Below are 15595 nucleotides of genomic sequence, written 5' to 3'. Positions count from 1 at the left end.
AACACCCAGGACTGATCTCCTTTAGGATGGACTGGTTGGATCTCCTTGCAGTCCAAGGGACTCTCAAGAGTCTTCTCCAACACCACAGTTCAAAAGCATCAATTCTTTGGCGCTCAGCTTTCTTTATAGTCCAACTCTCACATCCATACATGACCACAGGAAAAACCATAGCCTTGACTAGACAGACCTTTGTTGACAAAGCGATGTCTCTGCTTTTTAATATGCTGTCTAGGTTGGTCATAACTTTCCTTCCAAGGAATAAGCGTCTTTTAATTTCATGGCTGCAATCACCATCTGCAGTGATTTTGGAGCCCAGAAAAATAAAGTCAGCCACTGTTTCCCCATCTATTTGCAATCAAGTGATGGGACTGGATGCCATGATCTTAAGTTTTCTGAATGTTGAGCTTTAAGCCAACTTTTTCACTCTCCTCTTTCACTTTCATCAAGAGGCTCTTTAGTTCTTCATTTTCTGCCATAAGGGTGGTGTCATCTGCATATCTGAGGTTATTGATCTTTCTCCTGGCAATCTTGATTCCAGCTTGTGTTTCTTCCAGCCCAGCGTTTCTCATGATGTACTCTGCATATAAGTTAAATAAGTAGGGTAACAATATACAACCTTGATGTACTCCTTTTCCTATTTGGAACCAGTCTGTTGTTCCATGTCCAGTTCTAACTGTTGCTTGCTGACCTATATACAGGTTTCTCAAGAGGCAGGTCAGGTGGTCTGGTATTCCCATCTCTTTCAGAATTTTCCAGTTTATTGTGATCCACACAGTCAAAGGCTTTGGCATAGTCAATAAGGAAGAAATAGATGTTTTCCTGCTAGTGTGTGAGATGAGTGCAATTGTATGGTAGTTTGAGCTTTCTTTGGCATTGCCTTTCTTTGGGACTGTGATGAAAACTGACCTTTTCCAGTCCCGTGGCCACTGCTAGGTTTTCCAGATTTGCTGGCATAATGAGTGCAGCACTTTCACAGCATCATCTTTTAGGATTTGAAATAGGTCAACTGGAATTCCATCACCTCCACTAGCTTTGTTCGTAGTGATGCTTCCTAAGGCCCACTTGACTTCACATTCCAGGATGTCTGGCTCTAGGTGAGTGATCACACCATCGTGGTTATCTGGGTCATGAAGATCTCTTTTGTACAGTTCTTCTGTGTATTTTTGCCACCTCTTCTTAATATCTTCGGCTTCTATTAGGTCCATACTGTTTCTGTCCTTTATTGTGCCCATCTTTGCATGAAATATTACCTTGGTATCTCTAATTTTCTTCAAGAGATCTCTAGTCTTTCCCATGCTATCGTTTTCCTCCTTTTCTTTGCATTGATTGCTGAGGAAGGCTTTCTTATAATTGGGGTATAATCAGCTATATCCCAATACAAAATAAAAAGTTGGAAAAAAAAAAAAAAAAGAGAAAATCCTGGTTTTGCTTCATGGCATAGCTCACTCCCTCTTCCTATATGATTTTCCTTAAGTACTCTGCCAACAGCTACTGTCTACCGTCCTTGGTCAGCACTTCATCCGGGACAATTATATCTACCAATCCCCCTTACTCGTGTGCATGAGCATACCATCCTTCCCTAATTAGACTGGAAGTTGAGTCATTCTCTGAAGAGGTGGTTTCCACAAATGACCAGTCTGCAGGACAGTGCCAACCGGTTGCAAAAGAATCTCCCCTGAGAACTTACTAAAATGTGGAGATTTGGACTGCGTGGAAGGAGATGATCTCATAAATCTGGGTGTCAACAGGCAGAGAGCACAGATATTACATGACAACGTGGGTGGAACTCTGGAAACAGCAGGTTTAACAAACTCCTAGTTGATTTTTTTTTTTTTTTTTTGGCTGTGCTGGGTCTTTGTTGCTGGGCAGGCTTGTCTCCAGCTTTGGAGAAGAGGGCTACACTCTAGTTGCAGGGCATAGCCTTCTCATCACTGGGGCTCCTCTTGTTGCAGAGGACAGGCTCTAGGGCGTGTGGCATTTGGGCTCTAGAGCACAGGCTCAGTAATTGTGGTGCATGGACTTAGTTGCTCTGCCACATGTGGGATCTTCCTAGACCAGGGATCAAACCCGTCTTTTGAATTGGCAGGGGGATTCTTTACCACTGAGCCACCAGGGAGGCCCAATTCCTAGCTGATTTTGATGGTGCTCTTGAATTGACAGATTAGGAACAGCTGCCCCTAGAGAACCGAGCGCAGAGCTCTGTACATGCACTCCTATGTCGTATGCTTCTTGACTGGTAATGAGTTTGATCCCAGTATTAGTTATGGTATACCTGCATTCTGCTGCTCTAAGTGGGGAAAGAATACTGTGATTTGGTTACCCAATAGGTGTCAGGGCCTGTGCCTATTTACATTCATTATTTATTCCTTCTAATAACATTTTGAAGTGGTATTCTCATTGGGCATGAGAAATCTGAGGGTGTGAAGGACTTGTTTTAGGACTTACTGTTATAGGACATGGAACTCTGCTCAAGGTTATGTGGCAGCTTGAATGAGAGGGGAGTTTGGGGGGAGAATCAGTTTAGTTCAGTCGCTCAGTCATGTCCGACTCTTTTCGACCCCATGGACTGCACGCCAGGCTTCCCTGTCCATCACCAGCTCCTGAAGTTTGCTCAAACTCATGTCCACTGAGTTGGTGATGCCATCCAACTATCTCATCCTCTGTCGCCCCTTCTCCTCCTGCCTTCAATCTTTCCTAGCATCAGGGTCTCTTCTAATGAGTTGGCTTTTTGCATCAGGTGGTCAAAGTATTGGAGCTTCAGCTTCAGCATCAGTCCTTCCAATGAATATTCAGGGTTAATTTCCTTTAGGATTGACTGGTGTGATCTTGCAATCTAAGGGACTCTCAAGAGTCTTCTCCAACATCACAGTTCAAAGGCATCAATTCTTCGGTGTTTAGCCTTCTTTATGGCCCAACTCTCACATCCATACATGACTACTGGAAAAACCATAGTTTTGACTAGATGGACATTAGTTGTCAAAGTACTGTCTCTGCTTTTTAATATGCTGTCTAGGTTTGTTATAGCTTTTCTTCCAAGGAGCAAGCGTCTTTTAATTTCATGGCTGCAGTCACCATCTGCAGTGATTTTGGAGCCCAAGAAAATAAAGTCTGTCACTGTTTCCACTGTTTCCCCATCTATTTGCAATCAAGTGATGGGACTGGATGCCATGATCTTTGTTTTCCTAATGTTGACTTTTAAGCCAGGTTTTTCTCCCCTCTTTCACTTTCATCAAGAGGCTCTTGTTTCTCTTCACTTTCTGGCCTAAGGGTGGTGTCATCTGCATATCTGAGGTTATTGATATTTCTCCCTGCAATCTGATTCCAGCTTGTGCTGGATGTCCGGCATTTCGCATGATGTACTCTGCATATACATTAAATAAGCAGGGTGACACTATACAGCCTTGAAGTACTTGTTTCCCAATTTGGAACCAGTCCGTTGGAGGAGAATGGATACATGTATATGTGTGGCTGAGTCCCTCTGCTGTCGACCTGAAACCATCACAACATTGTTAACTGGCTGTACACCAATATAAGATAAAAGTTAAAAAAAGAATAAAAGAGAGAAGACATAAACACACTTGGAATGAAAAAAACAAAAATTAATAACTTGTTGTAGTGCATAGTTGTAATACGGCAAGAGGCAGAATCTGACCCTGATAATGGACTCCAAGGCTTTCTACTCACCAGAGGGCATAAAACCAGTGGCTAGTATCTGGCTTGCAAATAACTTTTACTTAGACAGTACAATGTTTAAAAATTAACAAAACAAGGCCCTGCCAACATTTCTAAATTGGATGTTCTGTATAAATACCTGGGTTTCTGGCTTCTCTGTGGGGTGGAAGAGGTTTGGAAACGCTGGGGCCCGCATTCCTTCATGGCAACAATCAAATGCAGCCTCAGGTAGGATGGGTGCCCTAGAACTCACCAGTCCCCATTGTTCCCTTCTCCACGGCGGGACCAGCTTCTCTGACACTCTGCTCCCAACCTAGCCCCTATGGGCCTCTGAAGGTGCAACGACTGCAGTATTTATTACCTTGCTTTCCACTGCTACGAAATCTAAAGGCAGCGTTTTTCTCATTGTTTTTTAAAGATTAACTTTTGGCTGCCCTGTGGCAGCCTGAGGGCTTTCTCTAGTTGAGGTGAGCAAGGGCTACTCTTCATCGAGGTGTGCAGGCTTCTCATTGTGGTGACTTCTCTTGTGGAGCATGGGCTCCAGGCATGAGGGCTTAGTTGCGCCGAAGCCTGTGGGATCTTCCCGAACCAGGGATCAAACCCATGTCCCCTGCCTTGGCAGGTGGATTCTTAACCATTAGACCACTAGGGAAGCCTGGCAGCCTCTTTTTATTGCACCATCTTGTATGGGTCTCTCATCGCTGAGGTAGGTACATTTTTTTTTTTTTTTTTACAGCATTCTGTGTATTTTAATAGCCAAAAATTGTAAACAACGAAAATATCCATTAACAGGTGAAGAGATAAACAAATGATGGTGGAATTCTACAACAGAATAGTTCTCAAAAATAAAATGGAAATCAACTACTGATAAATGTTGCAATATGGATGAACTCAAAATCATAATGAAAGAAGCCAGATTACACACAAAAAAGAACATGCTCTATGATTCTATTTAAATTCTGGAAAATGTGAACTAATCTATAGTGGCAGGAAGTAGATTAGTGGTTGTCTAGGAGCAAAGTGGGCAAGAAGCAAGGATTACAACAAAATAGGATGACACTTTCAGGAATGACTGGTTGCTCACCATCTTGATTGATGTGATGCTTTCCTGTGGTCATGTGCTCTGTCGTCTCCGACTCTTTGCAGCCCTGTGGACTGTAGCCCACCAGGTTTCTCTACCTGTCGTATTTCCCAGGCAAGAATACTGGAGTGGGTTGCCATTTCCTACTCCAGAAGCTTTCCTGGGTATGTGTATGTCAAAACTGCTCAGACTGTCCACTTTAAATATGTGTAGTTTATTTCAGTCATATTTCAATAAAGTATTTAAATATGCTGATATAGTAATAATGTAGTGAGAGGACTAAGAAGAGTAAGGTTTTTTTCCTTCTCAAAGGAAGGACTGTGTGGAGCGTTGAAATTCAGAAGGACCTTAGATCAGTATTATTGGATGTGCTTGTCTGCAAGCTGTTACTGGTGGTGGTGGTGCTTCAGTCACTAAGTCGTATCTGACTTTTGTGACCCCATGGACTGTAGCCCACCAGGCTTCTCTGTCCATGGGATTCTCCAGGCAAGAATACTGGAGTGGATTGCCATTTCCTTCTCCATGAGGTAGGTACATTTCTGACCTTGTGATTTCAATACTAAGGAACCTACCTGGTGATACGTCATCGAGGAAAGCTGGGATCTTTGTTCCCTAAGCTGCACGTTCTGGCTGTAGCCTATTAAAATTCTTATTTAACCTTTAGAACAGTTATGGAAAATAAGCCAATGCATCCACTTGCTCCTGTTCAATGGTATATACAATGAAGTGAGCAATGCCACCAAGTGGAAGAGAGATTCCATGTTGAATTGCCTTAGCCAGAGGGGCTGGGAGGCTGATGACCACTCTCAATTTACAGGGCCATTCAGAACTAGAAGTCAAACACCCATCCGCCTTTCTATGCTGTTTCTTTCCAAAGTTGTCCCTTATTCTTATTTTTTCAGTAAAACATTATTTTATATATAACTGACTTCCTGTGTGCCAGGAACAATGCTTGAGATATAAGGATGAAGATATTCAAGGCGGTCATTTAAAAAGCCAGAGACACAGACTGCACTTTAGAAGTGGTGCTTCATTTTGGATCTTTTTTCTGTTTATTTGTTTCCTTAAACAAGCTCCGACTGCTGCTGATTCAACATGTTTCATTCTATACATTTTTAATGTTTTGTTCCTGTGTTTTGGAGAATGTAAGCAGAGAGATATGAAATTCTTTGAGTGTCAGCGTAATAAGCGAATACATAAATCTCCTTGTCAAATAGGACTGAATCTCATGGGGGTAGGATTTCACATTCACTGAGCACTTATCAAGAAACTGTGTCAGGCATTTGTATACCTCATTTCCTAAAAATGAGCCCAAGAGGCAGGTATTATGATTTTAAAAGTAAATAAACAGGACTGAATGTGAAGGTTCCATAACTCTAAATCTTCAACTCTTCTTAACACTGTGAATGGTCTCCCTGGAGACATCTTGGAATGACAACCTGGGATATATCCCTGGTTTCTCAGTGTCCTCTATAAACTAAGGATCATCTCCAGGCATTGTGTAAGAAGTGCATCTCTTCTTCACTTTATTCCTTAATCTGCATGAAAACTATTGCAAAAACTCCTTCAATTCTCAGTTTCAAATGAGCAAGCTACTCTTCTCCTGAACACTTTCAATGTCTTCCAAACAATTTCCTAACAGGGATGTGAAGCAAATTTATCTGGTCGCTGCAAGTACCTTGTTCTACATTCAACATACCTTCCATTCTCTCAGAGATGGAACCTCCAACTCTGTAAGTCAGGTAGGTATTCAAATAGGAGAATTAAAACAGGGTCACAGAGAGGAAGGCTAAAGAATTTGACATTTTTGTGTTTACTTGTATAGAGGAAAAAGAGCACATAGATGCATCCACAGTATTTAATTTGTTTGGATAATAGTTACAGAGAAACAGGTACACTCCATATACAATTACCAATACTTTTTTATACAGTTCATATTTCAGTACATCAACACTATTTTATTTACACTCTATTTATGTACATTAACATCTTTCTAAAGTCAGTGCATTGTCAACAAGTTTTATACAGTAATTTACAAGGTGAATGTAGTTAGTTAATTTAATAAATTTTCTGCTAGTCATGAATTAAAAAAATTAATTACAACCAATGTAACAAACACAGATCAAACAACATTAGTAGATTGTGCTACCTGCTTAAATAAAACATCTGTAAGGAAATTATTTAAAATCTTCCACTTTTTCATGGGACTTGTCCAGTTAGGAATGGACAGATTTTATACACTGAAAATCATGAAACTCTAAAGTCTGCGTTTTGTCTGACTTCATTATATTATAGCATTTAGGCCAACCCTTCCTACTTGCAATTATATTCTTCTTCTGAATAGGCTTTCAACTCAGCCATTTACCTTTCTAAATGCTCTGAGAATTGGTTAGTAATTGACCTTAGGTATCAAAACACAAATGCTTAATTACATTGGTACCTACTATCTATGAGGAGGGAAGGGTAATGGAATCTGACAATTAATGAGAATCAACTTCCAGGGTCCAGATGAATAAAAAAAGTGAAATATTTACCGTGAATATATATTTAGAAACAACACAGAAAAAAAATGTTGCCTGAAATAAATAACATTTATATTTTTGTTCCAGTCTTGAATTATTGGAGGATAAAATGAAGTAAGCAAAGAAACATAACTTTTGATGACCAGAACTATTTAAAAAAAAAGCAAATGGAGATGCAAACAAAAAGTTTACTTCCTAAATCCCCCAACTGCATTAAAAATACTTATACATTATCAACGTTTGGGATGTATTTTGTTTTTAAATTTAATATGATAGGGGAAAATACCCCCATCAAGTTAATTTATAGCCCTTACAGCCATCAAATATGAACAAGTTCTGCAAAGCTCATTTGCACGTATTCTTTTTTTAAAGTGCAAAACAAAGAAACAAAGAACAAACAACCACTAACTGCAAAACACCATCTAGCTTTGTGGCCCCGTCCCCTCTCAGACACTGCGCATCAGTGCGTGGAAGGATGGTGTCGATGTCGGCCGCCACTCCCCTCCCACCCTCAGCAGTGGGGGGGAACGTTTTTGAGGGCACTTGAAGTACCCTCAGTGCAAGCTGCCTCTATCTGGAGGGCTATTTTAGCTGGATCTCCCACGATGTTTTTTTTTTTCCTACAGGGTCTCCCAACCAAGGCCCTGGGGAGAAGGCACGCAGCTCTTAAGAGAGCCTCCCTTTCAGACTGACCACTTATACATGTCTCCACTACAATGACACAACAACAGAAACAAAAAGCAATGAAGATATAGAAAGGGTGGGGAAATGCCTTAAAACGTAAATTGAAAAATCTGTGTCCATGCTGTAAGAATCCTTCACACGCCTTCATGATCTCGCTTTCTCCATCGTGTCAGTCGCTACAATGGAATAAAACTTCAGGAAAAAGGAGGTAGCATATCATGTCGTCCCCAGACAACACTACAATTTTTTGTTTTACTTTGACTCCAAGGAGATTCGTAGTATTCTGTTATGATTATTGGTAAACTATATTCGCTACAGGGTTGTTCGTGTCTGGACAAGCACAATTTAGTTCTTATTTGGTCCCAGGTGGCTGGTGCCAAACCCTTTAGTTTACAGGCTAGTGGTGGGCTCTGCCTGAAAGCTCTCTACCAGGGAGCTTACGTGAAACACTTCCAAACAAAATTATTACTACTGGTATGTTAACTGCTATTTTAATTAGAGTTTTTTTAAGTTTTGTGCTTCAGGGTCACAGGATAAAATAAGTACACATTGAGCTTGCCTTTCAGCGATGCTTTTGCCAAATGTCAGCTACAGGGAGCCATCTCCCTCATCACCAGTCTACCCAGCAGCCAGAGTGGTAGCTTCACTGTAACACGCAGTACTTTTTGTAATCAGACTCGAAGTCTTCGTCCATGCTGCTTGTGTCTGCCATCTTTTTGCCATCGATCTTTGGCAGAAATTGTGCATAGTCTATCCCCTGCTGCTCATAGAAAAGAATGTAGGCAGAGTCGGTGTCAATTTCATCAGGGTGAAGTTCCTGGAGGAGCAAGAAAAGTCTTTAACAAAAAAGCTGGGCTTCCCTGGTGGCTCAGACGGTAAATAATCTGCCTGCAATGTGGGAAATCTGGGTTAAATCCCTGGTAGGGAAGATCCCCTGGAGGAGGGAATGCAACTCACTCCAGTATTCTTGCCTGGAGAATCCCCATGGACAGACGAGCCCGGCGGGCCCCAGTTCAAGACACAACTGAGCGACTAAGCACACAGCACACACGCTGACTCTACATCCTCACCAGGGAAGGGAGGACCAACCCTCTTTCATGACTAAAACTGATCGCTTCCAATCAGCTTAATATTTTGGCTTTCTCATACCTGCCCCTAAAATAAGAACCATTATTTTCAATGTTTGGTTTTGGGAAAATATACAGGCCATAGACAAGTCAAAAGAATGATAGAAAACAAAATAACACATTAAATTCTAATGGGATTCCCTGGTGGCTCAGAGGGTAAAGCGTCTGCCTGCAACGTGGGAGACCCGGGTTGGATCCCTGGGTCGGGAAGATCCCCTGGAGAAGGAAATGGCAACCCACTCCAGTATTCTTGCCTGGAGAATCCCATGGACAGAGGAGCCTGGTGGGCTACAGTCCACGGGATCGCAAAGAGCTGGACACGACTGAGCGACTTCACTTTCTTTAAATTCTAATAGCTCAAAAGATAAGACCTTTTTCTTATTAATCAATACCTTCTATTTTTTCACTGTTTTCATTTTCTGCTCTGCATATCACTTTTTTAGGGTGAAGGGGCATGCTGTGTGGCTTGTGGGATCTTAATTCCCTGACCAGGGATGGAACCCAGGCCCTGACAAGTCTCAGCCACTGGACTTTCAGGGAATTCCCTGCATGTCACTTTTATTCCTTTATATTGAAGGCATCTATATATGGATTCTAACAGAAACAACTACTTTCTATTCAGGAGAAAGGGCTTTCCTAGTAGCTCAGTGGTAAAGAATCTGCCTGCCAATGCAGGAGACACGGGTTTGATCCCTGGTCCAGAAAGATCCCTTGGAGAAGAAAATAGCAACCCACTCCAGCATTCTTGCCTGGAGAATCCCATGGACAGAGGAGCCTGGTGTGCTACAGTCTATGGGGTTGCAAAGAGTAGGACATGACTTAGTGACTAAACAATAATTCTGGAGAAAATCCATTATTTCAACAAATGTCTTCTAGATCTGTTGACATTTCTGTTTCTTTTATAAAAGATCGGGGACATTTACCTTACAGCTGCTGTCATTGTAACAGTACCACTTGCTATTTGGGTTTTTGGCATAAGTGACGTAATGGCCCCCGCCCAGAATTCCTGAATGGCACTGTAAGAGAGAAGAAAGTGGAGGTGTATTAGTAGTTGACAATACTCAGGCCAGGGCAAGTACCAGGATCCAATCCAAGGAAAAGTGTTTTCCTTCTTCCAAAAACAAACCAAGAAGGAAAACTGAAAATTTTAAAACTTTGAATCTTACCATTCTATTTTTGTAATTATTTTTGGAAAGCAAAACTCCCTCAGAAACACACACTTCTGAATGGCTTAAGCCTGTGACTCCACCTAGAATATTACATGACTGTTCCCTTTATTAAACTGTGAGCATCTTGGATTCTACCCAAAAGGCCAAGATATTTACTGCTAACTTAGTCTATCACCAAGCTCAATGCCTTGCAAATGAGCAGGCTCTGAAAAAATGATGAATGAATGAAGATGAACAAACCAACCACTGAAAAGGTAGATCATTCCAAAAATCATACAAGAAACCACTTACCGAAATTGCATATAGGTTATAAATAGGTTTAACATGAATATCTTCTCTTTGGTCGTCAGTACTGTCTTCTTCACTGTGGTTTTCAAGCTGACCATTGCTGTAGCCATTGCCACATGCCTCATGCTCATAAAGGAATCCATTGGCCAAAGCTACTTCGTGGTCCTGTGGGGTGACCAGCTCAGGCTGGCTGCCCCCCAGCACGTGCCCTCGGCTCAAGGCATCAGACAGCTCACAAACGTGCCCAGCCCCGTTCTCTTTGCTGGCATCCAAGTTCTCCTTACTACTTGACAATTTGTTTTTGCTGCCGATTTGGGGTAGGCGGAGCCTCCCTTTGCTTCTCCCTAAAGTCCTAGGGCTGCTGTTAGGGCTGCTGTTTTTGCTGGAGGGACAGCTGGTTCCACTTTTTCTTGATGTAGATGGTGAACCTGTGAAAGGGAATAAAAGATAAATCCAAATGTCACAAATTGAACCAGCCACCAAAAGCTAATTCTGCAGTCAACTGCACAAGTGTACACAAAAAGGTAAAGCCAGGGGCATCCTGACTGGCTAGGCTTTACTCCTATTATGTGGCCGATAAGTTACATTCTTGTCTTCCTCAATGCCAACCCTCTCAAGGCAGCAATGTCCTGAAAATGTGAAGTACAGTTAAGTATGGACTTAGAAAAAGAGCAGAAAGATGATTTAAGGCAGATTCAATTCAAAATAATATTAGATGAAGGGGTTTGACAAATATGCATTTTTCTTTAGATTAAAAAATATGACTACAAATTATCAAGCACTTACTCCCGCAAGGCGTGACATCGGAAACTTTACTATTTCTACCTCTCACAACAATCCTGCAAAGGAGCAGGTCTCAAACAGCTCCTGACTCCCTTATATCCCTCAAAAATTGCTGAGGATCTTGAGAACTTTTGTTTTTGTGAGTTCCATTTATCAATATTTACCATGTATATATTTACCATATTAGAAGTTAAAACTGAGGAATTTGAGAAACACAAGACACATATATTTCATGGACAGTATCACATATATGTTGGCTCTAAGTCAACCTGTGAGAGAATGAGAGTGGAAAGGCAAATACTTAGCTTTTGGGTTTTTTTTGGCTGTACCGTATGGCTTGTGGCATCTTCAGTTTCCTTACCAGGGACTGAACTTGGGGCTATAGCAGTGAAAGCGCTGAGTCCTAACTACCAGACTGCCAGGGAATTCCCAAATACTTAGTATTTTTATGAAAACAGTTCTGATCTTCAGAAAGGGTCTCAGGCACCCTCTAGGGGTTTCCCCAAATTTTACTTTGAGAACCTCTGATATAAGCAAACAAGGATGACAACTATCATTCATAATCACCAAATGCCAGGAGCTATGTAAAGTGCTTTACTCTCCATTTTATTAATAATATTTATTTATTTGGCTGCACTGGGTCCTGGTTACGGCATGAGGGACCTTCTTTGCAGTGCCCGGGCTTAGCAGTGGAGGTGCTTAGGCTTAGTCGTCCTGCAGCAGGTGGGAGCTTAGTCCCCCCACCAGGCACTGAACCCTGGACCCTTGCACTGCAAGCGGATTCTTAACCCCTGGACCACCAGGGAAGTCTCTACAGTGCTTAATTCTTGATGTATCAATTTCTCACTCTGTGAACTGAGTATTTTCTTCTTTTTATGAATGAGAAAAGAGATTTAGTGAGGCTGTATCTCTTGCTAAAACTCACAGAGCTCAAATGTACTGAGTCCAGAAGGATCCCGGTACAACCAAGCTGTTGCTCTAGAGTGGAAGACGGAGGGAAACATGCAGCCTAGAGGGCCCAGGAAGGGCCCCCTCCGGAGTGAGCTTTGGGTTCCTCACCTTTAGGACTACTGACAATGTTGGCACTCAGTGAGGACGGGCTCTTACTCAGGAGCACGACATCTTCCCCAGCGGAGTTCTGAGCGTCTGCTTTCTTCACCTCTCCTGTCGGGATCCTGGGCTCAGAGAGGTCATCCCCCTGGGGTGTGAGTGGTCTACGCTGACAGAGAGCTGGGGCCCTCGGCACCAGAAAAGCACTAGGGTCAAAACTTTCACGAGGAAACTTAACAATTTTCTGTGATTTTATCCATCGACCATTTACAAACTGAAATCGTTTGAGATGAATAATCTGGAGAAGAAGAGAAAAGAGTTGTATTAACGTGTTCTGAAGACACAAATTACACACTAAAAAAAAGTCTAAAACATTTGTATATGTTCCAAAAATATGTCTTTCCCCCCACCAAAGAATATATGTTCTTATGTAACCTAGTTAAGAGGCCACTGACCTTTAGCTATGTGGCTAAAACGGTAATCTCCCTAATTTCATAATCGGTGTACATCCAAACTCTCTCCCAAATGTCTTCAACATCAAAGGAGCCTCTTCTTCCATGTCCTCTGGGCTTGTGACTCACACTGACCTTTACCTCTCTCCAATATCATCCATTCACAAATACACGAGGCTAGAATACTACAGACTGAATCATTTGAAGAAAAGTGGAGGCGTTTTTAACAGATGAAAGTTACCCAGCCTCTAACAGGAGGTCTCTCTTTTCTTAACATTTCTGTTGGCTGAGATCAGGGGGTTTCACTGTCCTGAAGAGCCTAAGAATCTTCCTTCTCCTTTCTGGCTTCTCTCTTTCTTTTCAAAAGCAATGAATTTCTTCAGGCTTAAACACAGTGTTGTTATGCTCCCTATCGTGAGCATACTCTTGAGAGTCCCTTGGACTGCAAGGAGATCCAACCAGTCCATCCTAAAGGAAATCAGTTCTGAATATTCATTGGAAGGATTGATGCCGAAGCTGAAACTCCAATACTCTGGCCCCCTGATGTGAAGACCTGACTCATTGGAAAAGACCCTGATGCTGGGAAAGATTGAGGGCGGGAGAAAGGGACGACAGAGGATGAGATGGTTGGATCACCATCTCATTGGCATCACTGACTCAATGGACGTGAGTTTGCGTAAGCTCTGGGAGTTGGTGATGGACAGGGAAGCCTGGCGTGCTGCAATCCACGGGGTCACAAAGAGTCGGACATGACTGAGTGACTGAACTGAACTGATTGTGGGCACAGATATTTGGGTGGCTACCTCTACCCTAAATGCTTAACTATTTACTATTTACATAAAGCGAATCCCTCTCTAAGGGCCACGCTGGTATGTGGATGTAACAAAAGCCCATCGAGCTATCAATATAACATTTACTCCTCATTATTCTTTGTGTTCAGTTGCTAAGTCATGTCTGACTCTTTGTGATTCCATGGACTGAACTGGAGCCTGCCAGAGTGATTCCTCTGTCTGTGGGATTTCCTAGGCAAGAATATTGGAGTGGGTTTCCATTTCCTTCTTCAGGGGATGTTCCCAACTCAGGGATTGAACCTGAGTCTCCTGTCTCAAAAACACAGTTTTATAAATGCTGATACTTCATGATATGTGATATGTTTTATTTGATGGTCATATGAGTATAAATAATTGTCAAAATTCATCAAACTAGATATTTTAAATCTATGAATTTAACTACATGTTAACTACATACCTCAATCAAAAAAAATAAACCTTACCCCTTCCCACCTACCTGTTCTCAAGCCTGTCCCTATGCTCAGCTTCCCATCCCTGTGCTGTGCTTAGTCGCTCAGTTGTCTCTGACTCTTTGCGACCCCATGGACTGTAGCCTGCCAGGCTCCTCTCTGTCCACGGGGATTCTCCAGGCAAGAATAGTGGAGTGGGTTGCCATGCCCTCCTCCAGGGGATCTTCCCAACCCAGGGATCAAACCCAGGTCTCCAGAATTGCAGGCGGATTCTTTACCAGCTGAGCCACCAGGGAAGTCCATGAATATTGAAGTGGGTAGCCTATCCCTTCTCCAGGTATCTTCCTGACCCAGGAATTGAACTGGGGTCTCCTGCATTTTCAGGTGGATTCTTTACCAGTTGAGCTACCAGAGAAGCTATCCCTGGAGCTAGCCAATCCCTGTTAGTAATTTCTTGTGCTTCCTTCCCTGGGGAGTTGTTCTTGTCTACATTCAGTCTCACAGAGTGGTAGGAAGAAGATATGAATAAAATAATAGATGCAAGGTCTGGTTATCAATATGATTTCCTCCCTTATGGAAAAAAGCTTTCTTAAATGAATAGGAAGAACTGACACTCCAACTCTTGACAATCAACAGGAGAGTCTCCTGATCCATGGATGGAGAAGGCAGAAGTGCATCAAATCAGAAAGAACACATTGGCCCTGTGTACCTGGTGCACACACATTTAATTCAGCGGTGTCTGCGCCTATGTGACCAAGCACAGCGGGACCGGAGGCTCAGGCTCCCTGCTCTTCTATAGTCTGTAAAGCGCAAACCTCAAGCTTCCTCTCTCCCTAGAGCTAGAAGTGCTTTCACCTTCTCCTGAAGTTCAACTTCACCAGGCTTTACCACGTGGGGCACTTCTCGCATGTCTCACTCAACTGCAGTTACTGGTCCATATGACTTCTCTTCCCTTGGAGGCTGTACCCTCTTTAGGATACAAAACTAGTAAATGTATGTAGGACAATTCAGGTCTGCGTACACTAGCAAAAGTGTTTTATGTATGTAAATAGTTGGTTGAACTGCGTGGCTTCTGGGATCTTAGTTCCCTGACCAGGGACTGAATTGCCAATGAAACTGCTGAGTCCAAAACACAGGACTGCCAGGGAATTCCCAGGAAAAGCATTTTAAACACTGTGGCAAGAAAGATTATTCTCAAAAATTCTTATTTGTTCACAGCTTCTTTCCTTCAAGCTAGACTGCTACTCTCTCAGAGGTGGGGTTGTAACATACCAGGATGGGGGGAAGCCTCCAGAGATCTAGCTTCTTGGTTGCCAAGCAGTGGGTCTTACACTTGGAGCAGTAGTACATCTCATTCTCCCCCAGCTCCTCCTCGCTGGTGAAAGCTCGGAGACAGCTGTCCAGGTTGATGGGCTCAGCTTGTGCACGCCGACTCTGTTCCACACTCTCGTGCTCATCTACAACCTGCAGGTGGAGGAAACGAGGAACGGGAGAAGGGGTAGGAGGGAGAAGGGGTAGGAGGGAGAA

The 15595-nt window shown here is 42.6% G+C and overlaps 1 protein-coding gene and 1 long non-coding RNA gene across 2 annotated transcripts in view; one reads left to right on the top strand and one right to left on the bottom strand.

The window, feature by feature from the left end:
- Positions 1–3572: 3572 nt before the first annotated feature.
- On the top strand, positions 3573–8170 carry LOC113878027. Its single transcript, XR_003506889.1, has 3 exons — positions 3573–3900; positions 6396–6495; positions 7902–8170. It is a non-coding gene; the product is annotated as an uncharacterized LOC113878027 (long non-coding RNA).
- The window catches only part of USP32 (ubiquitin specific peptidase 32), a 203920-nt gene continuing 194868 nt past the window's right edge, over positions 6544–15595 (bottom strand). Inside the window, exons 30-34 of the mRNA XM_027518831.1 lie at positions 15341–15532; positions 12386–12674; positions 10547–10971; positions 10010–10102; positions 6544–8776 (exon numbers count right to left, since the gene is read on the bottom strand). Coding sequence (XP_027374632.1) covers positions 8603–8776; positions 10010–10102; positions 10547–10971; positions 12386–12674; positions 15341–15532 — 1173 coding nt within the window. The 3' untranslated portion in view covers positions 6544–8602. The remainder of the gene's footprint in view (positions 8777–10009; positions 10103–10546; positions 10972–12385; positions 12675–15340; positions 15533–15595) is intronic.

This window comes from Bos indicus x Bos taurus, chromosome 19, assembly GCF_003369695.1.
Source record: "Bos indicus x Bos taurus breed Angus x Brahman F1 hybrid chromosome 19, Bos_hybrid_MaternalHap_v2.0, whole genome shotgun sequence".
Lineage (NCBI taxonomy): Eukaryota > Metazoa > Chordata > Mammalia > Artiodactyla > Bovidae > Bos > Bos indicus x Bos taurus.
Note: the sequence above shows the minus strand (reverse complement) of the source record. Positions and strands in the feature narration are given on the sequence as shown.